Source organism: Passer domesticus, chromosome 6, assembly GCF_036417665.1.
Source record: "Passer domesticus isolate bPasDom1 chromosome 6, bPasDom1.hap1, whole genome shotgun sequence".
NCBI lineage: Eukaryota > Metazoa > Chordata > Aves > Passeriformes > Passeridae > Passer > Passer domesticus.
The window spans coordinates 43,683,534-43,703,594 of NC_087479.1; the positions used below are offsets into that span (position 1 = coordinate 43,683,534).

Sequence of the window (20,061 nt, forward strand, 5' to 3'; positions counted from 1 at the left end):
AGAACCTCAAAATAATAGATTACATGATTTCCTGTGAAGAAAATCCTAGAAGGACCACTTAAAAAAATCTCAAATCCACATGTTTCCTTGTCAAGGCTACATAAATTGCCCAAACTGCAGAAACCAAGAACCTGAAAGGGAATTAAATTGTTAGTAAGTCAAAAGACAGTTTATTTTCATCATCTAAGTTGAGACAAAAGAAGTGAGAAAACAGCAGTTTTAGATGGCAGCAAGTCTATTTTTACAATTTTTTAAGGGCCAAGATCTGCTGCTCCCTTCTTAACACTAAATATTATGTCAAGGACAACTTATTCTACAAATACACACATTTGATCCACCAAGAATAAACGTGGCCTCTGCTTTTTGGCTCTGTTGCGTACACAAGCTCTACATATGAAAATAAATACACATATGCACACATTCACACTCTCTACCTACATAAAAATACATGTGTAATATTTTAGGGAAGAATAGAGTAATTTAGGTTGAAAGGGACCTCTGGATGTCACCTAGATGGTCCACCCCATCTCTCAGTGCTAACTTGAAAGTTGTGCTGCTCACAGTCTTATCTTGTCAGGATTTGAGTTCCTGCAAGGATGGAGACATTCCTTTGTCACCCCAATGTAAATCTGCCTGTGAATATTTGGATCATTTTACAGACAAAAAATTCTCTTGAATAATATATCCACTTTAATAATAGGCATTAGCAAGCTTGAGATAAATTAGATTTCTATCTTGAGTTAGAAGAAAATGAGAATTTGAAGGATGCTTTACAAAAGCTCTGAATGTTGGGTAGTTATTTATTAGTCAGACTTTAAAGAGTACTGCTTCAGGAAGGAGTGAGACCCCCACCTCATACACCAGAGACACAGCTATTGTCTGCCTTGTATGCTGAGATGTATCAAACTGAGTGTCAGTTCTACAGAGATAATTAGAGGTGTGTAATTAATTTTCTCTGGAATCTGAATCAGATACAATTCATAGATAAAAGGCTTAATTAAAAGGGAATAATAGCCATAGGTTAAGAAGCCCCAGCCTGGCCAGGATGATTGACTGCCATCCTGGAAATTAGAAGCCATGAGTTTAATTCCCAATTCTACCATTGTTTTTCCGTGGGACCTTGAGCAAAGTCACCTCACCTCCCTTGTGCTTCATTTTCCCATCTGGAAAAAAGAACTTTGTAAAGCATGTCAAGACCTACAGGCAAAAGGGTCTATAACTGCTGAACAATTAAGATTATTTCAATGTAAGATTACACTACTGGAATAAACAAATACAGAATCATACTGGATGGAAGGAACAGCTTTTTCTTTTTGGAATGACTATAGGGGCAGAGGGGGGGCTGGGGGGGATGAAAAGGTTTCAGCACAAACAGCAGCCTCATTCCTAAACTTAGAGCAGCAGCAGACTCTCCCTGGTCAGTACACCAGGCACAAGGGAAAGGCTCGGTTCTGAGGAGCACAAATGGCTGCATTTCATTCCCAGCAAAAGGGAAAAAAAAAAAAAAAAGAAGAAGAAACAGTTTGGTGGTCCTTTTTATGGAGTCAGTAAAAATCATTAGGGGAGAAGATAAGCTTCCAGCAACCAGACTTCATGAGGTCATGGCAAGTCAAGTGAGACAGAGCAGCAATGCTCTGTGGTAGGGAGCTCCAGCAGGCACAGTAATTAGGATATCAGTGACAAAGAAACATAAAAACAGTAGTGTGAGAAGGGAGACAGGTACAGGCATGGATAGGAGTGTTTCACCTTAGAGATATAGGGCTTATTTCATGACAAGGCAACCCTGTTACTCAGAGTTTAATACACAAGGGAAAAGGTTGTTACCTAACAACAATTAAAAAAAAAAAAAAGAAAAGAAAAAAGAAAAAAGAGGAGGATAGAAGGGGAAAAAAAGAGCTAGTCTCATTAAGTTTCCTTCATGTCTCGTCTTTCTAGTCTGCTCCCTCTTTTTACTATCAAACTCCATGAAAGCAGTCATCAGTGCTGTCAGCGGCTTAGAAGGCATGCTGACATCTCTGTGCACTTCTTGGATCTCTCTTTGTAGAATTTAGACAGCACATTGGCGTGGAAAGACAGGATCTGCACTTATTGTGGCAGTCCTGAATCACAGTCTAAGGTTCTTTCTTAAAAGGGTACTTCCAGCATAGCTTAGATATCATATAAGGTTATGCTAAATAACAGAAAGATGTTACCATATTGAAATTCCAGGCAAAACAAACCTTTAAAAATAACAAAATTCTTGTTTCCTTCAGCAGTGAAGTGAAATGTAACAGCATGTACTTCTGGGTGAAAATAGGGAGTGAAAACAGCTAAAATCCAACTTTAGAAGTGGCCTTTCCTGGTGGGCCCCCTAGTTTTCAAGAACAGAAAATTCACAAGCAGAAATACAACCAAAACATGCTATCATAGTTTAAATAATCTATACTATAGATGGTGCTTTAAATCAGTCCTGCAATCTGAAGAAACTTTCTCATGTGATATCATCCTCTGTGGTTTTTTAAAGCTATTTTTCTCACCACAGAAGTGGGAAAGCCTTGCAGAGAAAGCAAATATATTCCTTCCCTCTGGTCTGTTTGCTTCCTCTGGCTGGTCCTGTGAACCTCCTGCGTGTTCCTTAGACACGCAAACCACACTGACATTTCAGGCACATGTTGCCACGTAGTTTGGGTTTTTCTGGGCTGAAGACTTTGGCCAGCCTCATGCCATCCATGATCCATGACAAACCACTGGACAATAGATCCTGCCAGTCCTCATCAGATAATGGATTGTTTCTGTGTGTCCTCCTCTCCGTTCTCTGCAGAGTACACAGTGATCAATGAAAACTGCCCAGGAGCCGAGTGGAATATCATGTGTCGGGAATGCTGTGAATACGACCAAATCGAGTGCATCTGCCCAGGACAGAAAGAAAGAGTGGGCTACACCATTCCCTGCTGCAGGAATGAGGAGAATGAGTGTGACTCCTGTTTAATCCATCCAGGTATGTTTGTGGCTATGCTGTGTTCACACCAAATCTTTGGCCAAGGCATCATGGCAGATGCTGGGCAGGGCAGTGGTGAACAAGCACACCTCACTGAGGCATGGGATTGTCTTGCATTTCCTCAGGAACTTTGTTCACCACTTAGCTGACAGCAGCAAGACACTAGGCAAGGCTCCTCCAAAGCAGGTAGCATCACTGGCCAAAAACCCCAACACTTTCTACTAGCAGTGTTGTCAGGATGTCTTGGGCAGGCTTGGAAGTTGCCAAATGGTGACACTATAGCTGGCTTCACACCAGGAGTGTTTTGGTGGTACTCTTGGTTGATTTTCATCCCCAAAGCAAAAAAGGAGAGACAACTTGGAAGTCCCACAAGCAGGGAGGAAAAAGAAAGGTGAAAGGTGATAGGAGGAGACAGCAGGAGGAGCTAGGACCAGTTTAGAAGTCATCAGAATAATTTAAGCTGGCCCAAGTGGCATCAGCACACACATTCAGACTCCTGAGAGAGGCGTTTACAGTTGGAGCAATGAGATTTAGAGGTTTGGGCAAGTCAGACTGGGAGTTTGGTTCCAAATCTCAGAGTCTGAGCTGCCTAGGGCGTGGAGGTTGGGTATGGCTCCCAGCGGGAAAGCTGTCAGCAGCTCTGCAGTCATTAACGTCATTGGCTTTTTCTGTGGAAAAGACAGAGAGGCTGCTCCTCTTCCTGTAGGACAATGCACCTTGGCTTTTGTCTAACACAGTGGCTCTCTTTTTAGGCTGCACCATCTTTGAGAACTGCAAGTCCTGTCGCAATGGCTCCTGGGGAGGGACACTCGACGACTTCTACATCAAGGGAATCTACTGTGCAGAGTGCAGAGCTGGCTGGTATGGAGGGGACTGCATGAGTAAGTGTCCTGCACGGGCAGGGAGGGATGTCAGGGACAGGGAGTGGTGGGACAGAGCCAGGGCCATGCTGTGCCTTTCCAGCTATTCCTGCACAGCGACTCTTGCAAAGGGCACAAGCAAGAGAAGGCAAACACAACCAGGCAGTAAGCAGATCTACACTTAGGAAAAAAGCTCCTCTCCCACTGGACTGGGCCTCAGGTCATGGTGGGTTAGAACCCTACTAAATGTCTCTTTGGGTTTGGTTTATTTAAAACTTTAACTACAGTGACTCTGGAAATCTTCTGTAATCTGCATTTCTTGGATGCATGTCATCACAGCCCCTGAGCAAAAGCATAAACATTTACAAGGGCAACAGCTTTACCAAAGAGCTTGTCCTCTGTCCTCCTTCAGCTCCTGCCAGCCCCAGGATATCCCAGTGTTTCCTTCCTTTGCCACACATCTTCAGCACACTTCAAGGTGCCTCTAGAAAACACTAACTTGCAGCTTCTGATTATGTCATAACAATGAGTGTTTCAGGTCCTGGTAGCAATATCTAAAGGTTTTGTACCTGACAGTGTACAAAAGCTCCTACTTTTTAGTTTTGCTAAGTTGTTAATCCCAATTCTGTCTTTCAATAATGAATTTCATCAGCTAACTGTATAATGTTTAAGACTGGTATTTCCTTCACCAATTTTCCACCAGTGAAGGTGAAGCTCTCTTTCAATTTTTATTGACTGTCTCTTTGTTCATATTTTGCTGGGAGACATAAAAGCAGAGTCTGCTTTCCCTACTCTGTTCTGTCCATTGTGCTGCATACCTTAGGCTTGTGTCCTCTTAGTCATTGATTTTAAAGCAATTTAACTTGTTTTCACAACACTGCCCGTGACCATTCAGGAGATGAAAGCATATAAAATGAAATCATAGCTTCAAATAGCAGAATGTGGGGAATCAACATGTTTCAGCAACAGAGATAACTCAACCTTGAGGCTTTGGAAGTTAATCAACTGAGTCCCCTGCCATTTATGGTGTGATTTCTGAAAATAGTTTTTAAAGTCCCATTTTCTCTAGGTGCATGCTAGATCTTCTCTGGAATTTTCTTTATAAGAAGAGCCAAGAAAGAGTCATTAACTCATCTAAATTTCCTCCATCTGCCTGAATATATTGGTTGACTACAGTATATTTCAGTTTATTCTTCCCACTTGTATTGAAACAAAGAGAGGTCTATTTGGATATTTTTGCAGTACTGAAATTTTGGACAGCTTTGTCTTATAACGTTTTTCTTACTACTTGCTCTTTTAAGGGAAGCAGTGTGACACTGAGGCTGTGATCTCTTTCATGTGTTTCTGTGGTACTTGAGAGGTGGGGTAGGAAGGTTAGACAGTGCCGTTGTCTCTTCCACTTTTAAAGTGGGGACACAGGATAGTCGTGACGCCAGCACATCCTGAGTTTCCCTTTTGTGGCTGTCTCGATTTTGGCCTTGATGGTAGGCTCAGGCATGGAGAAAACTGCATGTTTGGAAAGCAGTCCATAACCATGGTGGGTGCGGACTGCGCCTCCCAGCGATGTGGCTTTGGCTCTGGAGGGTGGCCAGCAAGTAGCCCTGGAATGCCAGCAGGCACAGGCTGCTGGAGCCGTGGATGTGCTCACCCACCACAGCTGGGAGAGCACAGGAGGAGCCATCTCTCTCTGCTACCTGCATACGGCATCACAGCTGAAACTTTGCAGCCCTGGGTGCCTCGCCAGCGGCAGAGGGCCAGGAAATCCCAGAGTTACAAAGAGGCTCCACCACGGCAATGCGGGATGTAAAAACCCGCCTGCTCCGTCCCACACTGCCCACCCAGCGCTGCCGGGGCGCGGGCGGGCGGCGGCTCCCGCCGGGCTCTGTCTCCCTCTCGCGGGGCCGGCGGGCGCTGCCGCCGTGCTGCGGCTCCCGGCGCCGGGGCCGGCCGGGAGGGCTGGCGAGCGCCGCTCCGCCGCATCCCTGCGCTGCCGGGCCGCGCTGAGGCAGAGCCCCGGGCACGGCAGCCCGGCCGCCCGCGGGCCCCGCCGGCACGGGCGGTACGGGGCGGGCCGGGGCCGCGCCGTGAGGGCCCGGTCATCCCGCGGGGTGGGCGGCTGGAGCGGAGCGCGGGGACGCGGAGGATCTGCGGGCAGGATCGGTGCCTGTTGATTCCGTACGCGGCCGGGGGAGCCGTGAGGCACGGTCTGGGGACCTCCGGGAGAACAACGAGGTCTAGCCCCCGGCAGCGCTCCAGGGGCTGAGTGCATTCGCCAGCGCAGCGGGAGCCCCCGGGAGAGGTCTGTGGGAGCTGCCAGCAAAAGTAGCGATGATAGAGGGCCATGGCAAGGGAGAAGTACGGGATGGCCCATGGGGCTGTCAGGTTTATAGTATCCGCTGGCATAGCTGGAAGCATGGGTATGGCTGAAAAACCACCAAAGGATACCAGATCATTTGGTAAAAAGATAAATTATATAATTTAGGGTAGGCCAAAGGAATGCTATTAGGAAAAAAGCACACTGACTAGATGTAATTGGTGCTAGCATATTTCCTAATGGGACTTCTTTTGGATTGAATCATCATGACCCAAAAGGCACATCAGGCTCTAAAACCAGAAGAAAACCAGCCCTGCAGAACGCTTTCATCTGTACCCTGCACTCTAACAGTTTTTGCCAGCCCAAGTTGTAATGTCACTTCAAGGCACATGCTCCATCAAAGCAGGGGAGAAAGTGGTGTTTTCTAACAGCTGTTCTCAGCTCTGCTGTCCAAATGTGGACCCTGTGCCAGACAAGAGTACTTGTAGTTTTTGAAACTACAAGTTTCAAAACATTTCAAAACAAACAATCGTCTGAACATTACTGTTTCACATAACACTGGTGACCAACAACCAACAGGAAGCAACAAGTTGTGACAAGTGACAGCTGCCTTCCCATATCAGCCTGTTTCTGAATAGCAGAAACCTTTCTACTGTCTTTATCCTCTGTTCGGTCATCCTGACCTTTGAAGGAGCATCACATCTAAGATGCAGCACTCAAACAGAAGATAATGAGTTTTTACCAAAGGTCATCTCAGGACCTTTCCCTCCATAGACCCAAGGGTCTCTGTGGGCTACAACTCAGAGGTCTCCTGAATTTTTTTATTCTCTGTTAGTAACAAGCCTTGGAGGAAATCTTACTGTGGCCCTGAAAGCTGCCTTTTTTTCAGGAACAGGAACGGAACAAGGATGTTGATACTCTGCCAAAGTAGTTTATTTTTTTGTAAATGAGGCAGAATTTGCCAGCATTTGTGTTTATGATGTAAATTATTTTTGAGGGCTTTCCAGGTCTCCTGCAGATTTAGAATAGGAAGAGAAAAGACTCCTTTTGATCAACATATGATTGAACTGTTGGTCTGGGGAGTCAGCCTAACTTCTAGAAGCGCTGGAGATTAAAAAGCACAGATTTGATGTGATCGCAAAGGTGCTTCGTGCAGAGAAGGGTGGGAGCAAACCTGAGAAAGTTCTTTTGGAGAGGGTCACTGAATAGCTCCTCTTTAGTCTCTGGACCACCTGCTTTGCTGGCCAAACCTACTTCCTCGGCGCCAGTGTTCAGAGAGTTCAGGCTGTACCACGGCAAACAGAGAAGTGTGTTTAGTATTCCATGCATACAAGTATCTTTGCACCAGTTCTTTGGCTTTCCTTTGTTAAAGGCATCGAAAACTCAAAAGCCCTTCAGGACGAAAGGGAAACTTTCTTTGAGGTGGTCCAAGCCCCCTGTCAAACCCTCTGAAGATTTCTAGCAGCTTTGTCTCAGGTTGTTTTTGAGGCAGGAGCCAATGGCAGCACAAGGGCCTGTTTCTTGCTGTGGGAAGGAGCATTATCATTTTCACCACAGCAGATCCTGCTGTACTCGTTGAATCCTAATGTGGTTGCTGGGCACACTCATTAATCCTCGCCTTTTACAGAGGGAACTGAGCAAGCCACAGAAGAGGATGAAACACTTTTGAGGAACTCTTCTGAGCAGGATTTCTGTTTCCTTGGGTCCTGCTTAATTAAGGGTAACCGAGGGTAAATGAACAAAGGGTATTTCATTTAAGCAACACTTTCTTAAGAAGAAAGAGGAGGAATTGACCTGCAGTCTTCATGTTTCCCCATAGACCAGATGCAGCAGGATTGATTTCCAGACACTATGATCAATGGGAACCACAGATGCTCGGTACTTCACCAAATCAGGTCACTGTCACCCTTTCTCCCTCGGGAAGGAAGGGCCCGGAGGCAAGTGTTAAAACCCTCTGTTTCAGTAGGAAACATTCATCCTGGGTTACTGGCTAAAAGCTTAGGGTTTCTCTAGGGAAACAGACGGAAGCAGCAGAGCTTTCTGTTGGACTGAAGAGGTAAAAAGAAGTGAGAGAATTGCTGTGGAGGTCTTTTGGGTCATTCAACTTTTTGCTTATCCTCATCTGCGGTGTGTAGACTCTCCTGATTAGGTGATGCTGTTAGATTGAATTGCAATTTCAATATGCAAAGATATAGCCACATACTCCAGCAAAACAACAGAAGGCTTACCAGGAGATATAGCCATGTGCAAGACTCCACTCAGAAAGATGTGGTCAGGAAAGTAGGAACGAAAAATTAGCTCTGTCTGATAGTGATTTAACTGTGCATTTGGCTAGGACATGCATGTGCAGATCACAGTAAGCTCTGCAAAAATCACTAAACAACTTTGCATCTTCCACAGAGGAAAATATAATTAGCCATATTTTATAGCTGGGGAAAATGGAGAGGTTACTGAAGGTGAGAGAACTCTCTGAGCTAAAAATGTTCAGCATTCAAGATGAGGAATTAGAATAACTATCCCTGGACAGATGCCTAGGGACAGCTGCAGGATTGTCATGAAAAGATATTGCTCCCCTGGTGTGACCTTGTCTGCTGTTTGTTCAGCTCATTGTCCTCTGATGGTTTTCTTAGATTGGGCACAAATGACTGGAGCACTTCATTGTATCCTATTGGTTGTGAAGTACATTCCATAGTATGGTGAAAAACAGGCAGAGGCAGAGTGGAACAAGACTAGAGGAAGGATAAGAATTAGCCTGAAAGAAGAGCTAAGGGCTGTATATTCTATATGTGTCACACTGAGTCATCAGTGTCACGCTGATGATAGAGGAGCTGTGATGTTTATATACCTTCAATGGCATGGTGGCATTAACATGCAAGGATGATGTAGTGAATCCTGAGGACAAATTTGTCCTCTATGAATATATCAGCTCTTTTTCCTCCCAGAGTCTCCATATGAAGGACTAGCAACCATGACATTGCGTGCAACAGATTTTTGGTCTCATTCTTTTGCTCTTTAGCTCTTGAGGTAATTCAAGTGTTCATTGTAGTTTTGTCACTTTCCCACTTTCCTCAGCTTCAGTGGTTGCAAATGTCAGCATGGGCTCCATCAAAACTGTTCTGAGCTAGAGCATCAGCCAGGTGTGTAGGTGGGCTAATTAACAGAGAGGCAAAAGCTGCAAGAAATGGTTCCATGAAGTTGCCTTGCAAACCAGGGAGAAGCAATCAACTACAATTTTCCTGGGGGTACTCTTAGCCTAGACAATACTCCAATATAGTCATAACTCTTTACAACTATTGTGTGGCTGTCCCAGTATTTTATACACTGCCTTGAAAGGAGTGTATCTTCCTAAGCCATCCTGTCATCTCCTTCTGGTGTTATTTCTATGTATATTTTCTTCAAATGTCTCTTGAAGGTCCTTCACACAATTATTTTTCTTCTTTTTCTCCCCAGGGTGTGGGCAGGTTCTTCGGGCTTCCAGAGGTCAGATTTTGCTGGAGGGTTACCCACTGAATGCACGATGTGAATGGACTATCCATGTTCAAGCTGGATTTAACATTGAGTTACGGTGAGTCTTACTGACTTTTAGCCAGCACTGATTTCAGGTGGACATGGGGTTGTGTGGGTAACCAAGAGTCAAAGAGGGTCAGCAACTGTGAGCCCTGGGGCAGTGAAGGTATAGCAAGCACTTTGCATTTGGTACCATAGCTCTTTCCCCTGGTCTGGCTTGTTATGGACAGGCTCTGGACAGATCAGTGCTGTGCTTTCAATTCCCCTTATGGACAGATGGATGCTGAGGAGAGTTTCTCAGGCATTGGGCACAATGTGTCTCTTTAGAGGTGTTTTCAAGACCTTGACAGCAAGGCACCCAATAGTTTCTGAACTAAGCTGTACTAGGCTGAACTAAGACATTCTTTGAAGAAAAGATATAAGAATGTTATAATATAATGTCTCATGCAAGGAGTTGCCCATGAGGCATCTGGAGGATGTGGTTGGTTCTCCTGCAAGTCACAGAATCACAGAATTGACTAGGTTGGAAAAGACCTTTGAGAAGATCTAGTCCAACCTGTGACCTAACACTACCTTATCAGCTAAATCGTGGCACTCAGTGCTACATCCAGTCTTTTTTTAAACACCTTCAGGGATGGTGACTCCACCACCTCCCTGAGCAGCTAATTGCAATGCCCTATCGCTCCTTCAGTGATTATTTTTTTCCTAATGTCTAGCCTAAACTTCCACTCACACAGCCTAAGACCGTGTCCTATTGCCCTGTCATTGCTCTTCTGAGCTGTGTATGCTTAGACCTGTTAACCTACCCCTAATGAGTCAAGCTCACAGTTCCTGCCTAGTGCAGGAGAGCCTCTTGCTGTTGTAATTAATAATGTTTCCAAATGTACACAGCAGGGTGCTCACACATGCAGGAAGTATGGCAGGGGATGGTATTCAAAACACACCAGCTAATAGAATAAAAAGAATAGTTTAGCCCTTCAATATTTCACTGACTTTGGAGCCCAGGCAAAAGAACTATGCTAGATACATAAACAGTTAAAATACGTTTAAACAGTTTAAATATGTTTGAAGAGACACTTAGTGGGAGGAAGAACAATAGATTGGTTGAAAAGAAGAGCTTGTGGTTTTCCCACACTAATGCACTTTTTTCAGACCTGCAAATGCAAGCCTATTGTGTAGTTATGACCTGTTATTGCCTAGATAGCATTGTGTAGCAGACACAGGAAGAATGCTGTGAGGAAGAGTTTTCTGTTCATATGAAACAGCTTTGCATCAGTGTCAGTCAGCATGGACTGTACCTGCCTTCTTTTTAAGAGATATTGTTGGTGAGGTGTATGATTTGCACAGCACAAGCTTAGGGACATGATATTTTTCTACATTTCTGAAAAGGGCTTTGTCAGTTGGGAGGCTTAAAAAGTGCTTCAAGCACTACAGGTGTCACCCTATCTTTGCTGTAGTGGGGATGTGATGTGTGAGAGTGGAAATGCATCCTGTGCATGCATATAATTATTGAATGCACCTGTCTCTGGGTGAAGTGTTAACAGCCAGATGGCATCAGGCACAAGATGCAAGAAAGGCACCAGAGGTTATTTTAACAAAGAACACTATATTTAAGAGAGGAACTTGCTGTGGCTGCACGGAGGAGACTCTAATCTGTTTTCAAAGCAGTAGAATGGGGAGTGCTGTAGTTAACAGATGTACTAACTCCTTGGAGAAATCAGACTTCCAGTCTAGATCTTGAGAGCTACCTACACACAGACTAGCAAGATGTGTCACATGAGATCCATACAGTTCATGGTATGGTTCACAGTTCACTGTTCAACTTTGCTGTTACAGAAGATGGAAAATTTTAACACAAGAGTGCCTTTCTCTTCCTCCCTATGTCCATCCTTCCTGCAATCAAATAAACATAATACTAGGTATCACCTTGATGTTACATTTCAACTATGAAGGTCTCCAAGAGGGAAGCCTGAACTACCAAACTTCTGTTGTCAGCATCTAATTTGTCTGAGCTGGCTAATGTTGGAGAATACTAAAGCCTTTTGCCTAGCCTGATGATGAGCCTAATGTCTGAATGCCTAAAAATCTCAGCAGATGACATAGCACTCCCAGTGAAAGATCAGGAGCTCTCCTGAATGTCCACACTTAACCCTGCCACTCTGCAAGTCCTGCAGGAGGCATAGAGGAAACCTTCTTGGCAAAGATGGAACAGGATGTCCTCAAAGAAGGTAACCCGGCAGTGTGTTCTGAGTCAGTTGACATCTTCAAGATGCACCTCAGAGCTGTGCACTAAGGTACTTCAACAGTTAGATATTATGGAAAACATGTACATGTAACCTAAAAACTTTACCTTTAGTCTACTCCTACACAGAAGGGCCGGTTCACCTAAGCTAACCAACAGAGCCTGCCTCCTGGGACTGCCATCCACATTTCCTTCACTGTATTTTCATATAAACGTGCTGATCCCCTCTGTGGGTGGTAACTGCTTAGTTAATGCACAGCCAACACTGTGCTGAATCAGCACAACTGCCAACAAAAGAATTCCTTTTTTCATTCTCTCTGTGCACAAATCCTGTTTGCTGCCACCCTGGCTTGCAAGGGCAGGGATGGGGACAGCGTAATACAGAAGGCGAACAAAGTGGTTGTCTTTGCTTGCATAGGGCAGGAAGAGTGAAACTCCCAGGAGCACAGATAAATCTTCCCTTGCTTTAAGCTGTGCCATGGAGTCCTTCAGGGGCTGGCTCAGTAGAGCTGTTGTGATAAATAGTGTCCATGTTGTGGTGGTAGTTTGTTTTCTCTGCTTTTTTTTTCCAGCCTTGGGGCTTTTTTTTGGGTTGTGATGTATGGGCTCCCTCATGACTCAGCCTGACTCATGTCAAGGATGTCATATTACAGTGGAAGTAGCTCACAACTTTCAATTCTTTTCTTTAGTGCCTCAGGAGATATGCAGTTTTAGATATGTCCTTTGGCTAGAGGCTTTCCTCAGAAGGGTTGGCCAATATATACCCACTGCAGCCACTGATGAAATCAAGGCAATACTTCTCATTCCATTTTTATTTGATGACCTGTAGCACAAAGTTAGCATGCTGAGTTTTATCATATATAAGAGAATTATTACATAATTATGTTTTCACTGGTGAGGAAACTGAGGTCTATTGAGTTGTGTGTACCTGAGGCTTAAACAGCAACAGACCTCACGGTCTGTAAAGGATCCTGTCAGCTGGGCCATAGCCAAGGAGTTTTTAAAAGCTTTGGCAGGTTTCCTGACCTGCCAATTCTGAGTCCTAATCACAGGATCCCATATCGTCAGTATAGTGTATCTGCTTCTTTGCCAAGTTAAATAAAATGCAACTCAGGACCCCTATGTCTTTCACATTTTCCACTCTGTTTTCATCATTTTTTAAAACAGAGAAAGCAAACAATTAAAACCAGTATTCTTTGTATGGCTCTTTCATTCTCTGTGCCTATGTCTTGACATTCTTTGTTCAGGGACACACATCCAGACACAATTTACCTTTACATCTATAAATAATACTGCTCCCAGTACATGGTGGGCATTCCAGAAATTTTCCTTTTGTACTTGCACATACTTAATTTTAATCAGAAATGTACCAGTTCAGAAAACCAGAAGGTATTTTTAGGATTGGGTCAGGACAAACTGTAGCCTGATAAGTGTGACAAAGATGAACGGGTTAATTTTTATTCCTCTGTAACTTCCATAAGGGTAGATCCCTGGGGTATGTTTCACCAGTGAAAGAATGTTTTGAAAATGTAGTGTATAACCTGATACGTGTGAGGATGTCTCTGACAGACCTGACTGAACTAGAATTCAACTCATGCATTTTATGCAAAGCAAAGTTGAATTATTTCTCTCTAATGCATATTTAAAGCAGATGTTTTGTTTTTTCTTCTACATTCCATCAGATGATTTTAAAAAATGAGGGGCTCTGCTCCACTGGTGCAGCTTCCCACAACTGCTCAGTCATTTTTCTGTAGATAGTGCACTCCTGATGTTCAAAAATCAGCCATATGACCTGAACAAAGGTGACTGAGTGAAGAGACCTCTTAAGTCAGCTCATGAGTTGTCAAGGGAAGGAGGAACATGGAGGCCTCCTTAACATGGGTGCCTGAGTCTGAAGATAAGAATAGTATGAAACAGGCTTCAGAATTCTCTTCCCTTCAGACTGTGAGGTCCAGGAGCAGATCCAAAATTTGTTTCACCTCTTTGGTGTGAAAATGCAGTTTTTGCAAACCACTAGGCCCACACTGGAATAGGCAATGTGGGAGATAAAGCCTAATCCTAAATACGCATCTGCAGTGTTAGAAGTCTTAAGGAAGTGTTAGGACATAATGTGTTTCATTTATAAAATATCCTGCTGAACAGTTAGCAGCACAGCCTCTCCCAGGCCCATTTCTTCTCCTTTTCCTGCTGTACCAGGGCTGAGCCCAGCCCCCTGACCATTACACATTCTCCAGAGGCACTTGGTGTTGCTCCTTCTGTTTCTCGTTCATATTCTGGTGGGGTGCTTTGGCTCTGTGCCCACCTGAATTCCAATGGCAGCATATAGCATGGCTGTTAATGAACAAAAGCCTTGCACAGTGGCTGGATCGAAGCTAGGAAAGGACAGACATTGTGGGAAAAGGCTTTAAGTATTTCCCTTCTGCACTAATTCCTGTGCCTTATTTCTGCTCTCAAAAGACAGGCAAGTGCCACACATAGGGGATTTACTACCATTTTGCTTTCTAATGCAAAACGTGCTGTAGTATTTTGATTCCATTTCTGTGGCCGTTTCTGCTTCTGTTACATCCCCAAGCTTTCCTTGTATCCCTAATTGCTGACTTCTGAACATGATAATGTAAACAGCTTTTGAACCTCGTTATTTTATACTGTAACTTTCAGTACTTGGAACTTTATTTAGGGCAAATAGAACATTTTTTAGCAAACAACAACAGTAGAACTATGCCCCCTGCAGTGCCTGAGCCTGGATGAAAGTTCTGACATTGTATTATGGTTAGGGACCTAATGCACGTGTATAGACTGTATGACTTCAATTTAGACTTCACGGTTCTGATACTTGAATGTTCTCATGGAGCAACTGTATAGAGTTGAGCCAGCTTCTAGGCATCATGATGAAAAAATTGAGATGAGTGAGGGGTCTTTGTGTGGTTAGGGACTTGTTGATTCACTGAGGGGGTTAGGCCCTAAATAAGTGCCCAAATAAATAGTATTCAGGGTACACAGGTAAGCAGTCTGACTGTTTGTCCTTGTTCCCCCAGATTTTCCATGCTGAGCCTGGAGTTTGATTATACGTGCCAGTATGACTATGTGGAGATTCGTGATGGGGACAATTTGGACAGTCAAATAATAAAGAAATTCTGTGGAAATGAGAGGCCACCTCCCATCCGAAGCACTGGGTCTTCACTCCATGTCCTCTTCCAGTCTGATGGATCCAAGAACTTTGATGGATTTCATGCTGTCTTTGAAGAAATTACAGGTAACCTAATCTAAAAGTGGAACATGCCACTCATTCTCATTAATTCAATTTCACTAATCTCTTTGCCTGTTTTGCTTCATTAAAAACTTTCATGCTGTGTTGCCAACAGCAACTTACATAAAGTCAGTGTGGGGAAGATTCAAAAGCTGTCAGATGGCAAGTGAATGTGAGGCTCTTCTAAAAAAGACTGAATTCCTTCTACTTGTGTGAAGAACAAGCACATCAGCCAGCAGAGAAAAGCTGCTGTTTTGTGTGACTTTTCTGTTTGAATCGAAGAATTAAGAGCACAGAGGAAGTAGAGGAAGGGGCATGTGTAACTGCACAGGCAGAATTGCTCATTGCTGTATGCAGGAGCAGAGTCATTGTCTCAAGCAGCAAAAACCTGATGCAAAGTCTTATGGGTAGTTCAGTGAAAATGCCCTGACAAAACTCTTGTGTTGGCTCATGTACCATTAGGAATTAAAAAAAAAATCCAACCAACCAAGACCAAAACAAACCAAAAATCCCCAAGTGTGTACACAGAACAAATTATTTTCTTTAAGAAAAAAAATGAAGAGGCATTTCCTATTTCTGTGATGATCTCAGTGTTATGAATGACAGAAGTTGGGCTACAGAATTCCTGGTTTCATTACTACTCAGTGCTTCAGTCCCCTACCTTGCTTTCTATAGTTTCAAAATAGCACTGCAAGTGTAGCTGGCTTGTCATTTTGCCATTGGATTTCCAGCAGCCTCCACACTCATCTTGGATCTTCCTTGTTTAGCTATGTAAGGAATTTTGGTCAAATCTATCTGCAGAACTCCTGGCACAGAAGGCTAATCAGAGTGTGCTGCTTTGCCATAGATAAACCCTGCAGGATCTGTGACTCACCATAACTTGCCTTCTGTACACCCTGGTGACCCACATTTCATGAGGTCATCCAGGGTATATCTGGCTCAGGAAATTTAGTTAGTTTATATAACCCTTATATAAATACACAAACCTAGCTCTTAACAATGATCAGAGGTGTATCTAGCAATCTGAAATATTCATACTTCTGGATGTAGCTCCTATGCCATTTCTCAGCCTTTCCTGTTCTTCAGATGTCACCTTTAGTACCTGTTAGCAGGAGCAGTTAGCTATTGATAGTTTGCCTGGGCTTACAGCAGGAGAGGTGATATAGAACAAATGAGTGTGGCGTGGGCTATGTTGCATAAGGGCTGCCTACACTCAGGGAACTAACATTTTCCATATGGTGCAAGCTGAATTGGTTCTGTTTTCTCTGCCCAGCAGGGAACACTCAGTATTTGAATATTGTTGAGCACTTTATTTCCGCCCTATTTTGAGTGGTAATTATTCTGAGGCTGTGAGGCTGCAAGTGTGGTAATCCACACAGAGCACATTGTAAAGGGCTTCTCAGAGTTTGTGAGGAGCTCTATTTGTGCACTTTATTATGAGGCTGTTCTGGTCTAATGTGTAGTGCAGTGAAAGGCTTTTCAAACACTCCCAGTGTCTTTTTTATGTGAAGCACTAACCTGGCCAGCAGGACCATTTAAGGGAAGAATAGAGTGTGCATGGGGCAGCATAGAATTGAAAGTGGGGGCAGCACAGGATCGAAAGCTCTGGCAGCACATTGAAAACTGAAGCATTTGCCCTGAAATTTCCCTCTGTGCACAGCACTGTGGAAGAGCCAAGGTGCCCAGAACAGATTTCACGGGGCGTACTAAAGCAATTCCTTATGCTGCAGGTGAGAGCAGTAGCAACAGAGGTGCTCGCAGGATGTGGGCTAGGACATGAAGGTGTTCTGGTGTCCCTCAGCACCTTAGTGGTGTAGGGGAAAGGCCTGAAGAAGTATATCAAACGTGAATTCCTTGTTTTTCTGCCTCCTCTTCCTGTGAGCTCTGTACTGGCCTAGAAGCCATAGTTTGCTGAAGCAGGGGCACTCACTGCACAGAGATCACTGGTTCAAATTCCAGAAAGGTCTTGATTGATACAAAATAAGCTGCAAAGCCTATACCTCCTTTAGGAAAGGTCACAGTGTGTATAGTTATTAAAGGATGAAGCCACACAACCTGCTGTGCTGCCTAGTCTGGAAGCAGGTGCTAGGTCCCATCCCATGCCAAGTGTGAAATGGGAACCAGTAATTGGCATGAGTGACTAGAAGTCACAGAACAGAATTCAAATGAGAAGCATGGGAGGCCAGATGGGGAGCTATCAGAGTCTCTTAAGGATTAGACATATGCTGGATCCAGTTAGATGAAAGATAGTACTGACTTTCAATAATGCTTTCCTTTCTGTATACCCAAGCTAGTGGGAATAACATAGTGGCTTTAAATGTTTATAGTATTGTTCCTTGTTTGACTTGAGCCAGGAAATCAAGACTCCTTAAAAGAGAAAAAAATATGTAGTGGTTTTTAGTATCAGGCATTTTCACTTGCTTGCTTTTCCAGAATCAGGAGACAAAGCTGAGACAAAGATAAAAGTTCACTAGCTTTAACCAGTGACTACAAAAATATCAGTCTGTAAGGAGTCTTCTACTTCTCCTTCCCTTTCTCAGTGATATTTTACATTAGTTGTATACAGTACAATTGACAGATATATATTTTCTTTTAACAAATGAATGCTGTCCTTATTCAGGCCTTAATCTTCAATGAGACATGGAAGATGTTCATTGCCTGGCCATGTATAAATTGCTCTTATATCACCACATGAAGCCTCCAGAGAAATCTATATGTGGCATCTATATATTTCTTACCTCATGCCATCTGGATAATAAGAAACTTCTCTGAGAGAAGCTGCTCTGAGGTTGGTCCATATGGTGGCAGTGACAGATCCTGGCACACGGGGGCTTTTCCTGAGTTGGGAGACACCTGAGCAGCTTGTGGGAGGTGCTGAGGAGATCTGCACAGTGCCAGAACAAGCACGCCTCTGTACCCCCAGGTCTTTCAGAGCAGCCCTGGGTGCAGCCAGGGTGTGCAGCAGTTCATGGTACCTTGGGAGCACAGGGAGAGCAAGGTCCTGCTGCAGCTGCAGAGCAGAGCCCAGGCAGGGGTCAGCATGCCTGGGAGGGAGCGCAGCCATGATGTCCCCTCAGCAGGAGCCATGTCTTATGCACGCACCAGAAAGGAGGTGATGACCCAGGCAGGGCAGCCACATAAACATGGAGCCATGCAGGTCTGGCTGCAGGGAGGGACAGAGCCTGTCTCTTTTGATTCAGTCATCGCTGGCAGCCTCTCTTCCCACACTTCTTGAGCTGAGGGATTGCAAGGCAAGGACTGGGGCAAAGTCCTTCCCACTATAAGAGATGATCAGTGCTGTTCCTGAGGAACCTCAACATACATGAGTCTATGGGACCTGATGACATACATCCCAGAGTCCTGAGGGAATTGGCTGATGTAGTTGCCAAGTCACTTTTCATGATATTTGAAAAGTCATGGCAGTTAGGTGAAGTCCCTGGTGACTGCAAAAGAGAGAAAATTGCACCCATTTAAAAAAAGGTATAGAAAGAAGGACCACAGAAACTACTGACCTGCCAGCCTCACCTCTGTGCCTGGGAAGTTCATGGAAAAGGTTCTCCCAAAAGCTGTGCTAAGGCACATGGAGGACAGCCAGAACAGCTTCACCAAGGGCAAGTCCTGCCTGACCAATCTAGGTGGTTTCTACAGTGGAGGGACTACACCAGTGCACAAGGGAAGGGCTACAGATGTCACATCTATGAACTTTCATAAGGCCTTTGGGCACGGCCACAACATCCTTCTGGCTAAACTGGAGAGAGATGGATTTGATGGGTGAACTGTTTGGTGGATGGGCAAATGATTGGATGGTTAGATCTAGAGAGTGGCCATCAAAAGCTCAATGGTCAACAGCTCAGTGGACATCAGTGACAAGTGGAGTCCCTCGGGGGCCATATTGTGCTTTGGATTTTGTGTGATAACACACGAATGTTTTAGTGATTGCAAAGTAGTGCTTACTCTAAATCAAGGACTTTTCAGTTTCTCTTGCTCTGCCAGTGAGGAGTTGTACAAGAAGCTGGGAGGGAGCATGGCCAGAACAGCTGACCCAAACTGGCCAAAGGGATATGCCATACCGCAGAATATCATGTTCAGCAGATAAACTGGGGGGAGTTGGTTGGGAGCATGGTTTGCTCCTTGGGGAGGGCCTGGGCTTCAGTCAGTGGTGTGGTGAACAACTGTTTTGTGGATAGTTTTTTTTCTCTCCAGCATTATTTCTCTCTCTCTCTCTCTCTCTCTCTCTCTTTTTCAATGTAGTTCTTATTCCTATAATTATTATTATCATTATAATATTTTATTTTATTTAAATTGTTAAACTGTTCATATCTCAACTGATGAGGTTTATTTTTTCTGTCTCAATTATTCTCCCCACCAGAGGTGGTGGGGTAGGAGAGTGGCTGCATGGTACTTAACTGCCAGCTGAGGTTAAACCATATTAGTTCTATTGACTCATCTCCTCTTAGACCAGGCACCAAAAAATGTGTGTGTGTTATTACACAATAGAATTTGCTGGTGTTTAATGCACAGTTACACATTCTGGTATTAAGTTATGCTGGTGTATACAAGCTGTATACAGTTTGATGTGTATCACTGTTAGATTGTTATATCCCATGTTATATACTAGGGACAAAGCAACTCCCAAAATCTAAACCAACAAGATCCGAGACACAAAAAACCCGCAAAAACCATGGATCCCAGAACTTATCCCTAAACTTTGGGTTGAATGGCAGGGAAAATGTAGGTTGCTATTAGACTTCTTTAATTTAGTCTAAGTTCTAAACATTAATTTAACTTGATGTAAATTATTTTTTTCTCACCACTTGACTGCAGTTAAAGGAAAATGGTAAAAGTAATGTATGCTGGGAAAAGAACTGCTTATCCCTATTAGATCCCTCCTCTAGTAAGTAAAGGCAGAAGACT

The 20,061-nt window shown here is 44.0% G+C and overlaps 1 protein-coding gene and 1 long non-coding RNA gene across 6 annotated transcripts in view; one reads left to right on the forward strand and one right to left on the reverse strand.

Annotated features, from left to right (window-relative positions):
• Positions 1-20,061, reverse strand: part of LOC135303336 (uncharacterized) — a 55,852-nt gene that overhangs the window by 27,578 nt on the left and 8,213 nt on the right. The gene's annotated exons all lie outside the window — the stretch shown is intronic.
• PAMR1 (peptidase domain containing associated with muscle regeneration 1) overlaps positions 1-20,061 on the forward strand; it is a 57,180-nt gene that overhangs the window by 6,628 nt on the left and 30,491 nt on the right. For 3 of the 4 annotated variants that reach the window (XM_064425025.1, XM_064425027.1, XM_064425026.1), the window contains exons 2-5: positions 2,801-2,977; positions 3,730-3,858; positions 9,602-9,716; positions 14,936-15,153. In XM_064425025.1, coding sequence (XP_064281095.1) covers positions 2,801-2,977; positions 3,730-3,858; positions 9,602-9,716; positions 14,936-15,153 — 639 coding nt within the window. Of the gene's footprint in view, positions 1-2,800; positions 2,978-3,729; positions 3,859-6,047; positions 8,089-9,601; positions 9,717-14,935; positions 15,154-20,061 lie in introns of those variants that run through there. The other variant, XM_064425028.1, reaches the window with a different exon arrangement.